Genomic DNA, 13,521 nt, shown 5'->3' on the forward strand with positions numbered 1-13,521 from the left:
TTAAATAATTGTTATGAATTGTTTTAAACATATCTTTTTAGTTAAAAATAAATTTCTTCGAAAAAGAGAGCCCTAAGTTACATAAAAAAATTAGTAAGAGGCAGGTGTTATCTAATTTAATATTGTACCATAGTTCGTGAAGATAAAATATGTATGAATTCATGTAAACTTTCCTAAATAGTAATTGTTATTATTGAATAGGGTACTGTCCATATGATTTTTTTATCATTAGGAAATGTAACAAAATGATATGGATAAGTGTAATTAATATGAATTTTATTTAATAACGGAAATTATGTTGTATAGATCATGATGCCAACATTTCTCATTATCATAATTATTATTACTCTCTTTGATATTGGTTCTAATTTTTGTTTTCCATCTTTTATTAAAATATAAACAAATAATAATGATGAACACTCACGTACACATAAATTGATGGTTCATTTTACAATTCATTTTCGCCCATTTTTCTTGTCTATTTGCATGTTTTTCTTTCTTCCACTGAAGTAATTTTTTTCGCCCGTTTACATAGTTTTTCCCACTCATTTTCATGATTTCCTCCGATCCATTTGCATAGTTTTTTCCATATATTTTTCTACTCATTTGTATGCTTTTTTTTTTTTGTCATTCATTTGCGTATTTTTTCCATGCTCTTTCGAATATTTTCCCCCCCTACTAATTTGTCTGTTCATTTTCATTATTTCATTTTTTTTTCTAGCCTACTTTTCTGCTTATTTGCTTTACTTTAAATCATTATTCAAAGGGTAATTAATAGTGGTAATTTATAATTTTAAAAAAATAGTGACAAAATGAAAATTCCTTTTACTACTACAGATCCTACTGTCTCTAATCTATCTATGTATAAATAAATGAAAGAATCCTCGTTACTGTTTTGTTTCTTCTTCTAATTATGGTAACTGAAATCTCGCAACGTTATCACTAATGTTATTGTTGCTGCGCTACGTAAGACACGAGAGAAGAGAAGAGAAAAGCTATTGTGATTTGTGAGTGATATGAGTATGTCTATTATGCATGCAATGTCAATCAGAAGCAGCGCTTTCTTTTGCTTTCAAATAAATTGCTCCGATTCAAAGCAAGGCCGTGGTTTTGGAGAAAACACTAACAGTAACAGGATTAAGGTTTCCCTTTCCGTTTCTTATTCTTGTTCTGCTCTGCTCCAAATTCATTTTCATTTCGATTCATTATTGTATTTCAGACCAACAAATCTGACAAGGGATTGGTGTCTCAGCAAAGGTCTGTGAATGTCATGTCATGTGTACAAATTATGTCATGGCCATGCCATGTTTAGTGTTTACGTGTGTGTATTGTTGCAGCAAGGGATCAGCAAATAAACAGTCTCGCCCTCTATCTTCTCGTAAGTGGAATTGCAAACCCATATTCATATGTCCAATTGATTTGATTTGATTTGATTTAATTTTATATGAAATGGGCAGAGGCACCCCGTTTAAGTTCACAACTTGACGGCAAATCTAGGAACGATTTTTTGGATGTTGACTTTGAGGAACGGCTAAAAGCAGTTAGAAGGTACACCTCTTTCTAATTAAATAAAACCAATAAATCTTAATTTGGTCTTTATGACACTACTCAGGTCAGCACTTGAGCAGAAGAAGGCAGAGGAGGAAAAAGAATTTGGAGCAATTGACTATGATGCACCAATTCCTTCCGACAATACGACAATTGGCGTTGGTACTAAGGTACAATTCTTCCACATAAATGCCTGTTTTTGTTTTATATAAAAAGCTTTATGCATGTAACCATCATGATGCAGATTGGAGTTGGGGTAGCTGTTGCAGTCTTTGGTCTGGTTTTTGCTTTTGGAGATTTTCTTCCATCAGGAAGGTATGCTCGCAAATTTAAACCAGACAATATATCTCATGTCCTGATACCATCACTCAATTCAATTGTTACTTTTCCTTTACATTGTATGGGCTGGTGTGTTAGTTTCCTGCGAAGGCACATCATTGTTAATTGCCCTTTAGTCTTGATTACAGTTTAAATTGGGATATCTTTCTGTACCCCAAAAAATGGGATATCTTGCAGTGTTAGTCCTACTGAAGACAGTGCTGTGGTCAATAGTAAGTTGTCTGAGGAGGATAAAGCTACTCTTCAGGTATGATTTCCACCCAATTATTGTTATCTTCTGGCAATCAGTAAGGCACTAATGTTCTTCCTAATTATTTTAGTCTTGAACTCTTATTTTGTTTCCTTATGAAGCAAAAATTCACTGAATTGAGATTGTTTCTTTTCATGGACTGTTGGAAAGGTGGGATGTTTGGTAGATAAGAATATGGTTTTTTGTTGGTTGTGTTTTTTATTTTCAACATTATCCATCGGTATTAGGATATGCCAAGATTAACTAAGGGGTATGTATGAAAGGATAAAAGAGGGGAATGGCATAGGTAATCATAGCTATTGAAAGAGGATACAATATCAATTCCTATGTAACTAACTGCTGAGCTAGCAAGAAGGGTTGGGAGGTAGGTGGAAATTAATTGGGAGTTTTGGGAGAAATTCCCACTCTCAAGTGCCAGACCACTTTGTTGTTTCATTTTCTTTAATGTCCAGCACCTGTTATCGCCTTGATATAGGTGTGGGATTTACATAATACAGTATACAGATTCTATTATTTCTCTGACACCTATCAGCAAGGGTTGTCAATTGTCATTAATTAGCTTTGTTTGGTCTGGTTCTATCTGATTCTGAGATGAAGTTTCAGTCCTCCTGGAGTATGTACTCCTTCTATTAGGGAATATTAACATTCATTATGTGTAAATTTTTCGTCCAATTCCAAAGTTATCACCTTTCTCCTTTCCCATCTTATGTATTCCTTTAAATTTCATCTCTATACATTCTGACAAAACCACAGAATCATTTATAATATACTTTCTGATATATGGCAGAGTAGGCTCAAGGAATTTGAAGCAACATTAAGTAATTCCCCAAGAGATCCAACTGCTCTTGAAGTAAGTTTGGGTTGCTAGTTCTGTTCTTCTGATTTCTGTGTTTCTAGATACATTTTAAATGATTTTCAGGGAGCTGCAATAACTTTGGCTGAACTAGGGGAATATGCAAGAGCTGCTTCTCTACTTGATGATTTGACAAAGGTATTGTTTTGACCATGGATATCCCCTGGAATTTTTCCAGTTACTTGTGTTGGAAAGTAATTCCTACCCAGGGAAATTATAGCTATATATTGGTCACAAAAATCCTCTCTTTCGAAAGTATGTTGTGCAAATCATGCTATTTGATCTTTGAATAACTGTTGAACATATTTTTGTTGTTATTCCAAGGAAAAACCAAATGATGCTGATGTTTTTCGTTTGCTTGGAGAAGTTAAGTATGAACTCAAAGATTATGAAGGGAGTGTTGCTGCATATAAAAGCTCAGCAAGGGTCAGTATTTTCAACATTTTTCTTGGAGGATTGTCATAAACCACCATCAAAACTATATGCTCGCAGCTTATGTCTTGTAGGGATCCCAAGAATCTAGTCCATTCATTAAGTAGATTATTATTTTAGGACTTGAGATAAATTATGATCTAATTTGTTTGCTTGCCTTTTTTTCTATTTTTGTAAAGTACTTTTTGTTCTTTTCCTCCCATAATATATGCTTATGTTTATATATATATATATATATATATATATATATGTATATATTAATGAATTTAATATATCTATTGTGTCCACTTATACTAGTTGCACTAGTAAAAACATGTACAGTGTACATCCAAATCCACTTAACTAGAATCTGATATTTAGGGCAGAAGAGGCTATACCTACAAATTCTTAGTGATTCCATCTGGCATCCTCATTATCCATAAAAATTTGGTTGATCTCTGACAGGTGTCCAAAGATATCCAATTTGAAGTTCTGCGTGGCCTTTCCAATTCATTACTTGCTGCCAAAAAGCCAGAGGAGGTTTGTTGTCATGATAATGGATTCTTATGATGAATGTGATGCATGAATTAAATCTATTATTTTTGCATGATGATGGTTAGTTTGTACTTGTTTTTCTACAAAGTACAAACAAGTACATTCTTTCATGCTGATGTTCAGGATGGTTACTCTGTCCATAAAGGGTAACTAATTTTACACTTGAAACTTTCTGTAGTACTGGATGAAAACATATGTTGATTGCTTACACTTAGTTTTTTGTTCCTGATTCTTTAGATCAATGATTTATGCATAAACATTGATTTGTTTAATATGTTGGAAAGTTAAGTCCTTAGTCCTTATTTACCAATGACATTGATTATATTTTGAAAAAAAAATACAAGAATTCCTTTTATGTGCCGATTACCAATGTCTTGTATGTTTTTTATGACATTTTCTGTAACTGATATATTTTTTTTAAGAAGAAAAGTTTTGCTTGTTTTTATCAAGAGAAGATAATTTTTTTTCCCTAGGTGGAACATCCCTTCCAAAGAAAAATAACAGAGAAAAAAAAAGTGTAATTAGTTGCTTATCTGACCTTAAGGCTTTAGTGTATAATGCTCCCATTTCATGATGTGACCATTCTGGTTCAAAAGCTTATGGTTCCTTGGGTTTGTGGAAATGTTTTTTTTATTCTTTTTTTTTCACTAATAATTACAAATATGCCACTATTTTCATTTTGTTTCTTCTTTTCAAGGATTTGTACACAAAATGGCAAAACATTTTTTCTAAAATAAAATATGATGTACTTTAAATGGATGGGTTGGCTATCTCTATCCATAAAAAAATAGTTAATGGATGGACTGAATGGTTTTTTATTGAGTCATGGATGGATTGAATTTTTCAATACAATTTTAAGGGATCATAAATGGATTAATGGTTTATTTTTAACTCATCCATTATAATTCAATTCAAAATTTACCCAATCCATTTGTTTGACACACCTACTTCATTTTGTTTCTTCTCTTTAAATATTTGTTCATGAATGTTGTTTTTACCATTTTCTGTAATACCTTTGAAAAAAGAAAATATAAAATAATTCCTTAAACCAAACATTATTGTACAGAAATATGGGGGTTTTTCATTTGGACACACTGTGGTTCTAGTGAATGTTGAATTAATTAACATTTTCTTTTTCCATTCTTTCTTTAACAGGCTGTTCAATTACTTTTGGCCTATCGTGAGCATCTGAGTTCTGATAGCAACCCAACAGACTCACAGAAGTTGGATCCAGTTCAAGTAAATTCCTACCATTCTAGCTTGAGATATTTTAGAATTATTTCTTGTACTTAGTTTCCTTTATTTCTATAATTAGGACAGCAAATCAACGTATTTTTTTGCCTGTAATTACTAGATTAGAATTAATTAGTCTGCTGTATTTTTGTAATCTCTCTGTACAGAAGTGATCTAAGAAATAATATTCAATTGTTTACTTATTTCAAGTTGGTATCACACATGTCAATGCTCCCCCACCTGGGTGACAACTAATAACCTAATGTCATTTAACAGTAATGAAATGGAGTATCTGTGGCAATAGGGAAAAATTTAGTTAGCTTCATCTGAATCTATTTTCGGTTTTAGAATTTTTCTGAGGTGTAGCATTCTCAATGTACATACATACCTCATACTTAATTTTCCTTGTTTTTTCCTTATATATTTAGCTTTTCTTATATTCCTGCAATTCTCAGGTTGAATTACTTCTAGGGAAAGCCTACTCAGATTGGGGCCATGTCAGGGATGCTGTAGCTGTTTATGATCAGCTCATATCTACTCACCCTAATGATTTTCGTGGATACTTAGCTAAGGTCTCTAATTTCTCTCAATTAATTACTAAATGCTCATTTTTGTTCATTATAAATCTAATTGAAGAAAATAATTAGCAATACAGAAAATGTATATAGTTAAAGAATTTATTATTTACTGAACTCTGCTTTGGTTTTTGTGTGCAAATAGATTCCTTTTTACCCAGATTATTTGATATTAGATTCCTATAATCAATTATGCTATTTTGGTCCAAAAGACATGTAGTGAAAGAAGCTGTTCACTCAAATTATGCCATGTATTTTTACAGGGAATCATCCTAAAAGAAAACAAAAATATTGGTGATGCAGAAAGGATGTTCATACAAGTAAGTTTATAAAATGAACTTGCATAATTGAGTAGGTGAAAAAAATGTTAAAATAACATTTACATAAACCAAAAGTTTCTTTTTCTGCACATATGCATGATTGTTTTGTCCTGTTTTTGTAAATTTTTTTAACACTGTTGTAACCTTTTTGTGCAGGCTAGGTTCTTTGCACCAGATAAAGCCAAAGCCCTTGTGGACCGTTATTCAAGATGAAAATTTGTATTGACATTAATTATGAGCGTATGCTTTGTAACGAAATTATAATAAACCAATTAACTGGGTGACATAAAAAGTCCGATGATTTCTTTGGAATTTTAAAGTTATGACCATTAGCAAAATACACAAAATAGCATATAGAATATTTCAAAGCTTAATGTTTAGCTCTGCTATATGCAATTATTCCATCTTGATGACCCTGTTGTCCCTTTCTTCTGTCCGTGCTGCTTGATTCTTCAAAAATTAACCTTAATTGCAGTCTCCCCACAGTTTCTGGAACCATCGATGCAGTTGTTGCTTCCTCAACAGTAGACATTTTAGCGTTGTCTCAATGGTATCTTCTATCCCGAGACAAGCAAATGATTTGGAAAACAGCGCAACTTCAACTTCAGAATACTTGCTTGCGTCACCCTTTTTCCTTCCAATTGACAATAATCATGTTGACCATGTAAAATTTGTGATATGAATGTGTCCAACTTTGCTTTGTAAATTGCATTACAATCACTTTAAAAAAGGGGAAAATTTGACTGCATTCCTATCAATTAAAAAGAAATGGAAAATGACTATGTTTTAAAAATTAAGGGTGAAAATTGAACTTTCATATAAAGAAAAGAGAGAGGCAAAGAGTAGATTTTCAAAACAAAAAATATTTATGAGGTTGTAAAAAAGTAGTATTTCACTACACTTAAACCTTGCTTTGAACCATGGTTGGAAGTTGGCTTTCATCCCCTATGAGAATGGAGCAGCGTACACCACAAAGCTGCAAAGGAATGGCTGCTTCACATTTTTTAAGTTGCGTCGCTTCATCAATAACCAATAACTCGATTGGAGCCATTCCCTTTTCGTGCAACTTGGCACTACTTGACACAGTTCAAAACACCAAGCATGCGTTGGACAAGCAGAAGTCTCTCAATGACCCTGTAACACAAAATATCTTAGGCAGCAACTTTAGTATATTAAGGCACTGTTTTATCGCCAATGTCTGCTTTGTAAAACAACCAACCCAACTCTCATTATGTTTACAACTATACAACTCTTGTTTTATCCCCTCATTCTGTGTAGAGATAGAGAAAATGAGATCACGGACTCGGAACATGTTCCTCACATCTGTTTGTGAAATAAAACAAGTTGGTAAATGCGTACACAGGCTGGTTAAGCAAAAGGTTAGCTTTTCGCGCAAGCTATGGAATCTTGTATTTACAAATTCCTCTCATGTCCAAGGTTTTGCACTGTCCTTCTCGTTTCCTTGTTTTGAGAATGGCAATCCACACTCACATCCTCATTTGTTTTATTCAAGTACTGAAGAAACCGCTTTTGTGGGTTCTCAAGCAAAGATATCATTGAAGCTAAGCTATGCTTCCATGCTCCCAAACATTTTTCGAGTGCACAAACACGATAGTCAAGAAAGACATCATGAAGTTCAACATGGCCATCGATGTTCATTCGCTTTCCATTCCCAAATAAGACAATATCACCAAGGCCGTAACCACCATATCCAAGAGGCTGATAATATTTTTTCACTTGAACTAAAACACGCTTTGCAACCTCGAGCACAGCAACATTAGTGGGAGCACATGTCAGCGTTCTGCACTTCAATTTCAAAAGACACGATGGCATCAAGCTAACGGTTTTAGTCTTGCCAGTTCCTGGAGGTCCCCACATTAGCTTGACAGAGTTTTGATGACAGCATTCTTCCCTTAGGCTAATGCAACTTAGAATTGCATCTCTTTGTACGTGAAAAATTCAAAGCAGAGTTCCATATTTTTCCTTTGAGTGTGTTTACTGATGAAAGATTTTCTTCACCTTTACGTTAATTAGTAAACACACTCAAAGGCTTATAAGGAGATACGATTTAAATCTTCCTACAACCTACAATACAATTCTACTTACTAAATGAAGAAGAATTGAATATATATATATATATATATATATATATATATATATATATATATATATATATATATAATATTTCAAGTATAATATATATGGTAGTGATGAGATCGTTGCAATACAGCAATATATGAATATGGCTACCTTACTACTTTCCATGGTTTTAAATATCAGTCCGCAGCCACATGCGACCACAACATATATAACAGTTTTTCGACTGTCCGCAACCACATCGCGATCGTCATTGCAGCCGCAATATAAAAGTTTTTTACTTCCCGCAAACACGGCGACAACTGCAATTTAAAACCTTACCTTCCTAGCTATATATATAGTATGTATGTCAAATAAGAAAATCCAAAGACTAGAGAAGAAATTTTTTATGGGTGAGATGATCGAACCTGATTTTGATTAAGAATATCGGAGATGGACCAAGAGAACACCTGGTCAAATAATCCTCTACCAGGAACCTCTTCCTTTTTGTCATTTGTTCTCACCATATTCCTTGGAAGCGACATTCATGCAGGCCTAGTTGAGATCGACTTGTATATATTATTCCAGAAGCTGCATGCAGAAGAGCAATGGTCTCTCACTTAGTAGTGAAGGAATTGCATTAGTCTACATGCATGCTTGTACCTACTATTACTAAGGAATTAATTAAACGAAACAGTGATGCCATTAATTGCATCTCCAAATACCAAACGATACATAGTAGGCATGCAAAGATCTTATCAACTCTTTGCTCCAGCTGTCTTGCAATGGCAGATCAAGCATGCTAGCTAATTTAATCTAAGTATTAAGTATTAAATTTCATCTAAACTAATCGCATTTTCGTCCCCAAAAGCAAAAATGGAGGATTTTTCTTCTTTTTTTTTAAGACTATATATATAGAGGCAAATAATTAAGCATCCTAACCTTCCCAATAGCTCTTTTTAGTTTCAAAATCTTGAAGGCATATATTGCGACGGCCAAGCATTGGACAAAATTTTAGGTATAGTTTTTTAGATACTTTTTTGTGTTATGTTACAATTAAAATAGAGCCTTCCTATATTAACCCACAATATTAAAGACTAGTCTTAATTATTATGATAAAACTTTAATTTTCATTTTAAAATAATACAAAAAATACTTAAAACTGATTTTTTTTAATATTTTTGTTAAAAATACAACAAAACACCCATACAAGGTAAGATATTGTAGTCTTAGGGCCGGGCATTTAAATTAAATTAGAGTGTAAAAATATAGATTTCATCTTATTTTATTATTTGTTTTTCTTTTGCGTTTTCTTTTAACTCAAACAAACGGATCCTAAATGAATAATTAAAAATCTCCATATGCTAGGAGAAATTATTAGGTGCCAACTGCCCAATAATTTTTTGTTATTAGATATTTGTAAGGCAACAAATATTTATTAATAACACTCAGTTTAACACCTTACACCCATCCAACGTGTCGCAACTTTGCGGTATAAAACCTACCTTAAGCTTATGAAACATAACATAATGAAATAAATTACACTCCCTCCCAAGAAAAAAAATACTACACATTTATTAAAAAAATTAATTAGATTAAATTCTGTCATTTTTAATTAAAAATAAGTATTTTTTTAAATCTTTCATTGAAAATTGATATTAAGCATAAAAAGTCTTTGGCCTTACTAAATAAGGATATTTTGGAGAGAATCTCATTAAATAAAACATAAATAATAAAAAAATTATATTTAAGATAAAAAAACAAAATACTTTTACTGTTTATATGTGATACTGGAAAAAGTATGCCCAAAGCCTTTGAACCATCCAAGACTCTTCCTTCAAAGGTGAGTTGAAGACTCTTCCTTATAAGGACCTGTCAACTTATCCAATTTTTCGTTATTAGATAAATTGATTCTATGAACCCTACAAACTACAAATAAGTAAATAAACTGATTTAGATTTATTCAGCTAATTGGTTCTTTTTTTCTTTAAATTTAAATCCTATCATTTATAATTAGGTTAATTTTCATATTTATGTAACCGAATGATGTTATATGATGTATGTAATCGAGCTCAATTAGTGAGATAATATTTTATTATTGATGTCCTCTAAAGTTTTGAATTTATTTTATTAATTAATTTTTTTGTTTTATTTAAGAATAATTTTATAAAACAAAGATTGAATAAACCCATTGAATGGTGTTTTGGTTCTACAATTCAAATAGCCAATATATATATATATATATATATATATATATATATATAATTAAATTGGATTGTATTTTTAGAAAATTAGTTCATTTACTTATTCTACATTTAAGAAAAAGATAAATAACACTTTTTTAGTTTTTTCTTTAACTAAAAATAGTAAATCTAAATTTAGTTGTCATGCATATTTTTTAAAATTTGAAATATTACTTATCTTGATTTTTAATTTGATTTAGTCCAGCATTGATATTGAGGTAAATGGTGATGCAGAGAAGCCGGTGCGAAAGTATATATAGGGTGATAATGAATGGTTGAGCATTAGCAATAGTTAAATTAAGGTGGGTGCGAAGATGCATGGCAGAAGCATTAAAATCTCTTTTGTTTGTGTTGTCTCTAAAAACAAAACAAAAAAGATAAGTTGATTTTTGAAGCAGATCAGGAGGGAAAGTTGAAACTAATCCTCCTCCCCATTAAAGATGAGATATAGATATTGATGTATGAGAATGAAGCTGGGAACCCCTAAAAAAATAATTAGAAAGATCCCAAGCCCTCTGAAGTTGGGATCCAGAAGCTCAAGTTCAGACGGAGAGAAGCCATTATTGGATAGTAGCAGTAGCAAGCATGAGCTTCTTGGTCATGCGCGCCTGACTTGAGGGTTTTGATGGAATCGGTGGCCTGCGATCACCATGGTGATGGTGCTATTCAAATTCCCTGACTTGGATTAATTCAAATTCAGCCTCATTTAACTATCTCTGGATCCTAGAGGCCAGCGCAAATGTTGGATCATGCAGGAGGCTAATTTCCACATATTTTTTTCTTTTCTCATTTGGGAATCATATCCATCTATATAACCACCTTCTCATATTAGCGAGTGGATCAAGATCAGATAATATGTATTGCGTGCACATTTCATAATTATACCAAGAGGAATTAAATTTCCATATCAGCATCGATCTACCTAGCGACTGGATCAAGACATCAAATGCGAATATGTACTAAATTATGTTCCTACATATATATATATATATATATATATATATATATATATATATATATATATATATATATATTAGGGAAATAAAACTTTTATTCAAAATATTGACCGATGCCTACAATTAAAATTAACTAACAATTAATTGCACTAATGCATGCATATTGATCAGAAGAAAAAGAAAATTTGAAAAGCAAGTGTTCTGTTAAGATTAATGAGAATCAAGAAATTAATATGTATATATATCTATGTACACGTTTGAGCATGATGAGGGGAAGTAACTTCACAATCAAACTCGTGCAAGGGTTCTTTGTTGTCTTCCACGGCCTTCAATATTTTCTCAAAGACTGATACTTGGCATGGGATTTTGAGCACACCCTCTTGCTGGAAACCAAATTCCTCTTCTGCTTCTTGGAGCAACATCTCAAATGCTTGGTGTCTCAAGTAATCCGTGGGAATAATGAATCTCTTGAGCTCTTTCCCTACACAAACTGCGAGGAACCCTTTTGGAACGATGTCATTGGTGTCTGTGAATGAAAGGGTTCGTTTTAAAAACTTGATGCCTTTGCTGCTGGAGCTGTTGTTGTTGGAAGCAGTTGCAACTTTCTTCCACTTCTTGAGGATTTGTTGAAGCCTAACAACTTCTCTGATCTTGTTACACTTCGTTGAATCCATCTGCTGAATTAGCTAGCCTTGTATGTATGTTGAGATGGATGGTGTTATTAGGGCATACTGCGAATCTCAAGAGGATGGTCGTTAACTCATTTATAAGCTGAAATGGATAGCTTGCCAAGTGCTCCATATTTTATTTTGTTCCTACAATATAATCATTGAAAGTTTCAGGGTGTAAGAATCAGATCCATGTTTGTTTGATCCCAAGGTTTGGGTAGTTTGGATCGGTTTTGTTACTTAACAGTTAAAATATTTCTCACAAAAATATTTTATGCTATAACCAATTTATTTTGATATCATGTTTAAGCCTCACGTACACATGCACCCTGCTTCTAAGGTCATCAAAAATATAAAGATGTATTAACTTCTAAATATATTTCAAGTATGTGTTCCTTGTAATAGCAATTGGATTCCAAGGCTTATTCACCATCAAGCGCGGTAAGAGCGGCGGCAACTGCTTGAGCTCCTACTCTCACTGCGCAAAGGGATATTGAAAAGAGGGAGCACAAGGCTTACTGGAAAAGACTAGAAGAGTGCCATGCAAACAGCACTATACTAGTTTTAACATATACTTAGTCTTTAATTCTTACATATAAAAAATTCTAACAAAGCTCTCTAAACATTAAAAATTTAAAATCCTATAAGCTATCATCAGTTTTTCAATTTTTAATTAACACTTGTGATTCTATGTCTTCAATATATTAATTAATGATGATAGAAGGAAAAAAAAAATCCTGAATTTAACCCTTTAAGGTTTAATTTGTTCGTGGAGTTTTGGGGCAAATAAAAAGGAACTTTTTTAAGAAAAAAACTAAGAGGGTTATATAATATTTATAAAAAAATATTAGGAACATTGAATTTGTATTAATCTGTCGTTTATTTTGTTAAAAAATAAAATTAGAAAATATTAATTAGAAATAAATAAAAAATCATCAATCCCTCCTCTTTTAAAACTCAACTCTCAAACATATTCTAAAGTTATTACCTATACTTCATTACATTATGTTTTTCAAAAAAATTAATCATCGAAATAATCTTTTATGAAAAATTGTCACCAGTTTAATCTTCTATTAGGATAAATATTGGTGATATTTTAAATCTTTAAGAGATTAAATTTAAATTTTGGAAAACTAATTTAGTAATAAAAAATTTAGAAAAATATCATAACAATTAAATTCATTTATAAACCTCGGATATCTTTTACAATAGGTCATCCTAATTAGTGGGAAATTAATGTATCTACAACATGACATATCTAACTCTCTTAATTAATAGATATTCTTATTTTTTTTCAAATACAACTCTCGAATTTCCTGAAAACCTTATCTAGAGAAAATCAAGTATATATCACTTAAACTAATCACTCTTCAGTAACTATTACTACCAAATCTTTTAGAAGACTAATTTAACTTTTAAACATTAATATAGCTAGTGTCGTAAACATGTACTTGTAACTTGTAAGGACTAAATTGAGAATTGTCATGATTAAAT

General features: G+C 32.0%; 2 protein-coding genes across 3 annotated transcripts; one reads left to right on the forward strand and one right to left on the reverse strand.

The window, feature by feature from the left end:
* Positions 1-861: 861 nt before the first annotated feature.
* On the forward strand, positions 862-6,488 carry LOC114417870. Of its 2 annotated transcripts, none has more exons than XM_028382906.1 (15): positions 862-1,142; positions 1,220-1,257; positions 1,338-1,378; positions 1,458-1,548; positions 1,613-1,718; positions 1,793-1,863; positions 2,065-2,134; positions 2,925-2,987; positions 3,057-3,128; positions 3,315-3,416; positions 3,867-3,941; positions 5,112-5,195; positions 5,645-5,761; positions 6,028-6,084; positions 6,241-6,488. In XM_028382906.1, exons 1-15 carry the CDS (start codon positions 1,017-1,019, stop codon positions 6,295-6,297), a joined length of 1,170 nt encoding a protein of 389 aa, XP_028238707.1. In that variant the 5' UTR covers positions 862-1,016; the 3' UTR covers positions 6,298-6,488. The 2 variants fall into 2 exon arrangements, with proteins under 2 accessions (XP_028238707.1, XP_028238708.1); XM_028382907.1 differs by having other exon boundaries at positions 1,253-1,257.
* Positions 6,489-11,558: 5,070 nt separating this feature from the next.
* LOC114417831 (auxin-responsive protein SAUR71-like) lies at positions 11,559-12,033 on the reverse strand. Its single transcript, XM_028382867.1, has one exon. The coding sequence runs from the start codon at positions 12,031-12,033 to the stop codon at positions 11,605-11,607; it is 429 nt and encodes a 142-aa protein (XP_028238668.1). The 3' UTR covers positions 11,559-11,604.
* Positions 12,034-13,521: the final 1,488 nt, after the last annotated feature.

The sequence above is a fragment of the Glycine soja genome, chromosome 7, assembly GCF_004193775.1.
Source record: "Glycine soja cultivar W05 chromosome 7, ASM419377v2, whole genome shotgun sequence".
NCBI classification, from domain to species: Eukaryota; Viridiplantae; Streptophyta; class Magnoliopsida; order Fabales; family Fabaceae; genus Glycine; species Glycine soja.

Coding starts and splice junctions, on each gene's coding strand:
- LOC114417870 (XM_028382906.1), top strand. CDS start 1,017: ATGAGTATGTCTATTATGCATGCAATGTCAATCAGAAGCAGCGCTTTC. Junction 1,719..1,792: donor CAATTGGCGTTGGTACTAAG/GTACAATTCTTC, acceptor ATCATGATGCAG/ATTGGAGTTGGGGTAGCTGT. Junction 5,762..6,027: donor TTCGTGGATACTTAGCTAAG/GTCTCTAATTTC, acceptor GTATTTTTACAG/GGAATCATCCTAAAAGAAAA.
- LOC114417831 (XM_028382867.1), bottom strand. CDS start 12,033: ATGGATTCAACGAAGTGTAACAAGATCAGAGAAGTTGTTAGGCTTCAA.